Source organism: Trypanosoma equiperdum (genome assembly GCF_001457755.1).
Source record: "Trypanosoma equiperdum strain OVI genome assembly, contig: ctg_1613, whole genome shotgun sequence".
NCBI lineage: Eukaryota > Euglenozoa > Kinetoplastea > Trypanosomatida > Trypanosomatidae > Trypanosoma > Trypanosoma equiperdum.
Window position 1 is genome coordinate 40,090 of NW_027123631.1, and position 3,252 is coordinate 43,341.

The window sequence follows — 3,252 nt, forward strand, 5'->3', positions numbered from 1 at the left end:
TCTTTTTCTTTTTTTTTACAAGGGCCATTTTTTAGTAAACGTCAAAGGTAGGCGGTGTTAGGTGATAATGCGGCGGAGCGTCTGTCTACTACTCCTTTCTCTAGTAATGCATGCCAATGGCAACTTCTTTGGGATCAGTTTAGAAAACCGATGCCAGCCACTGAGTTCCCTAAAAGGCGTCAACAGAGCTATCCTCAACAAATCAGGGGAAGAGTACAAGGAGTCGGATGAACTTTTTTGTGAGAGGGGAGCCCCTGAGCAGTTTAAATGCAACTGTGGCGTTGCTACCACGTGCCTTTCAAAAAAGGACCCGTGGGGGAACAACATCGGTGTTTGTGGATGTTGCCCTCCGTGGTTATTCCTCTTCTACACATTTTTTACTATCATTGTCGGCTTTGCCATCGCATCCGCCTTCTATATTTGCTGCTGCCGCGGCAAGTGGTGGTTTGACGGCTACCCGAAAGCGATCATCCCCGCCTTCTCCCGCCGTGGCCCCGGTACCGTCGTACCCGCTGCCGTACCGCTCCCTCCCACATTATTCCGCGGCTACCGGACGACTGATTTTGTAAATGACACGGCTGCAACTCGACCAGTGGTTGATGGGGAATCTGCCGGTACTCGCACGCAGCGGGAGGGGGCCTCATCCCTTTGGAACAATGATCAAATCGTAGATGATGAACCATAAATATGAGGGTGAGGGATGGACAATGAAGGAGGAGAGAAGAAGAGGAAGGAGAAGGAGAAAACACAATGGAGAAATGGTGGCGTGTGTGCTTGTGGGTGTGCAAAGAGGTAGAAAAAAAAAGAAAAAGAATGAGCAAAAAGAATGGTTAAGGAACGAAAAGAAAGAAAGAAAGCAGAGCGAGCGCAGCTGCAGGTGTGGAGGCATCGCAGCACATCTCCCCCATCTTTCAAAGTATTCTATTTTCGTTTCTTCGTTTGTTCTGTTAGGTATTTTTGCCAGGGATTCACGTCAGTAATTGAGTTGGTGGTGGCGTGAATATCTTTTTTTGGAGTCCACCTCAATGCGGGTTCCATATTGCGTTGTTGTTGTTTCGTTTGCTTCCGTAGCTTCTTCGAGGAAACATGTATACACGTATGTGTATATGTATACGTATATTACTTTGAATGAAAGCACTCTTGCGTAAAGTGGCCACAAAGGGGATGAAGGGAATTTCTTTTTTTGAACAGTTCGTTGTGTTGGTTGCTTTTTTCGGTCTTTTTTTTTTCCTTATGGTTTTCGGCAAGGCTGCAACAACAGAACCTTCTTCAGTGAAGTTAAGGGTTTATAGAAATACATGTTTTCGTACACGTGTGTGTGTGTGTGTATCTGTGTTGTGCTGTGTGTTGTTTCGCTTGTCATTTTCTTCCATTTCTTCTTTTCCTTTCCTGCTTTTCTTTGCTTTATGCTGTTCTCTTTTTGGTACGAACAGGCTGCCATTATCGGTGTTTTGGTACAGTTGTGCGTATACATGCGTATACATATTTATATATTTATATTTATACATAAATATATATATATATATATATATATATATATTATTGTGTGCGAAGAGGGGAGGGGGAGGGAGAGGGAGAGATCCTTATTTTAACAAACAAAAAAAAAAGAAGTAAAGGGAGGAAGTGGATCATTTTCCAGAGGAATGCGTTCCCCTTCCCTCCCTCCCTCCCTCCCTCCCTCCCGAGACAGGAGTCGAAAAATGATATAAAATAGTTGAGTGGTTAATTTTATTGCTGCCGAAATCAACTCCGTGAGATGCACAATTAGAGCGCAACTAGTTTGAGTTTGTGGTGAATGTAAAGGAGAGCAAAACAGAAAGAAAGTGGGAATAGTTTTTGTTTAACAAAGAAAGAAAAGAAGAAGATGAAAAGTAGTAATTTCTTTTTTTTTTTTTACTACTGGACAAAATAAGCAACTGTTCTACTCGTGTGTCCTCACATGACTGTGGATAATCCAAACTTGACTCCCCCCTTTCCCCTTTTTCCTTTTGGTGATGCAACGCGTTGCATTCCGGGGCTAATAACTTTAACCCTTGTCTTCGTTGTTGCAGCAACAACAAAAATAAGGAAAAGTTAATGTTGGAACGTGCACATAAACGCACGTTGCTTACATACTTGCATACGTTCATGTTTTTTTTTCCTCTTTTTTTTTTTGCTTTCTTCGCTTTTTTGTCATTTCTGGACTCAACTGATACGCACAGAAACGATTAAGGACAAGTAGAGTTCATAAAATGAATGTCATTAGCACAGTTTGAGTGAATATGAAAAGTTACGCGTGTGCTTAAAAAAAAAAAGAGAGAGAGAAATAAGAGTGACTGCGGCATCACACAGAGAATTGTTTGCGTGCCATGAACTGACTGTGAAAATGCTGAATTTAAGCACAAAAAACCAAAACCACCGATTTGTTGGCGTACGTGCTTGAGTTTGTGTCCAAAATGAATCAACAGTTTGAGAGGCAAAATTATGTTATGACAGCCGCCGTGCACACGACCGGCGCATCCCACAGTAGCGGTGGACGAATAGGTGGACAAAAGAGAACAGAGAAAGTAAAATAGGATAGAATGGTTAAGGCAATTAGCTCCATAAGAAATGGGATCGTATCAATTGACACATTCCCTCTTTCTGTACCGTAGGTCCGATTCAACACTTTCAATTTCTTCTATTTTTCTCCTCCAGATCATATTTGCCTTTCAGTGCGTGGTGCGCGAATTGGCACGCGAGAGGCGGAACATTTCTTGAAGCTGTGCGTTTTCTGGTGCCGTCGCTGTGATCGTGCGCCTTTTAGCGCACCACAGTAATGACATGAGAAGGCAAGAGGATAAGGCAGATTCGGGAAGATCCTTCTTTTATTTGTTTGTTTGTTTGCTGCACCCACCTGATCGACCATTACCTCTAATTGATTCGATCATTCCTTGGAATTACCTTTACTTTACAGTTTGGATGCGTTACTTCGCTCATGCAGGCGAGTGAATTGTGTCGGTTCTCCGTATTTGCTGCTCCTCTCGTAAAATGTCCTGAGCTGCGGGATGGTTGAAAATAATGCGGGCTCGTCACAGACAAAATGGATGATGGGGGGAGGAGGAGGGGTGCGGGACAGTGAAATTCAGCGGTCAAACGAAGCGAAATATCTCACTTCTCTTTTGTTTTATTGTGGACATTCAACCGGCCGGCTGTTACGCGTTTCTCACTCCAAACGGAAGGACCCATGCAGGCCCACCCATAATATGTCTTAGTATATATATATATATATAT

The 3,252-nt window shown here is 43.1% G+C and overlaps 1 protein-coding gene across 1 annotated transcript; it reads left to right on the forward strand.

Moving 5' to 3' along the window:
* Positions 1-67: 67 nt before the first annotated feature.
* TEOVI_000467100 (Enriched in surface-labeled proteome protein 11) lies at positions 68-685 on the forward strand (the record flags this gene model as incomplete). The annotated part of the gene is made up of 1 exon (XM_067222345.1): positions 68-685. One exon carries the CDS (start codon positions 68-70, stop codon positions 683-685), a length of 618 nt encoding a protein of 205 aa, XP_067078446.1.
* Positions 686-3,252: the final 2,567 nt, after the last annotated feature.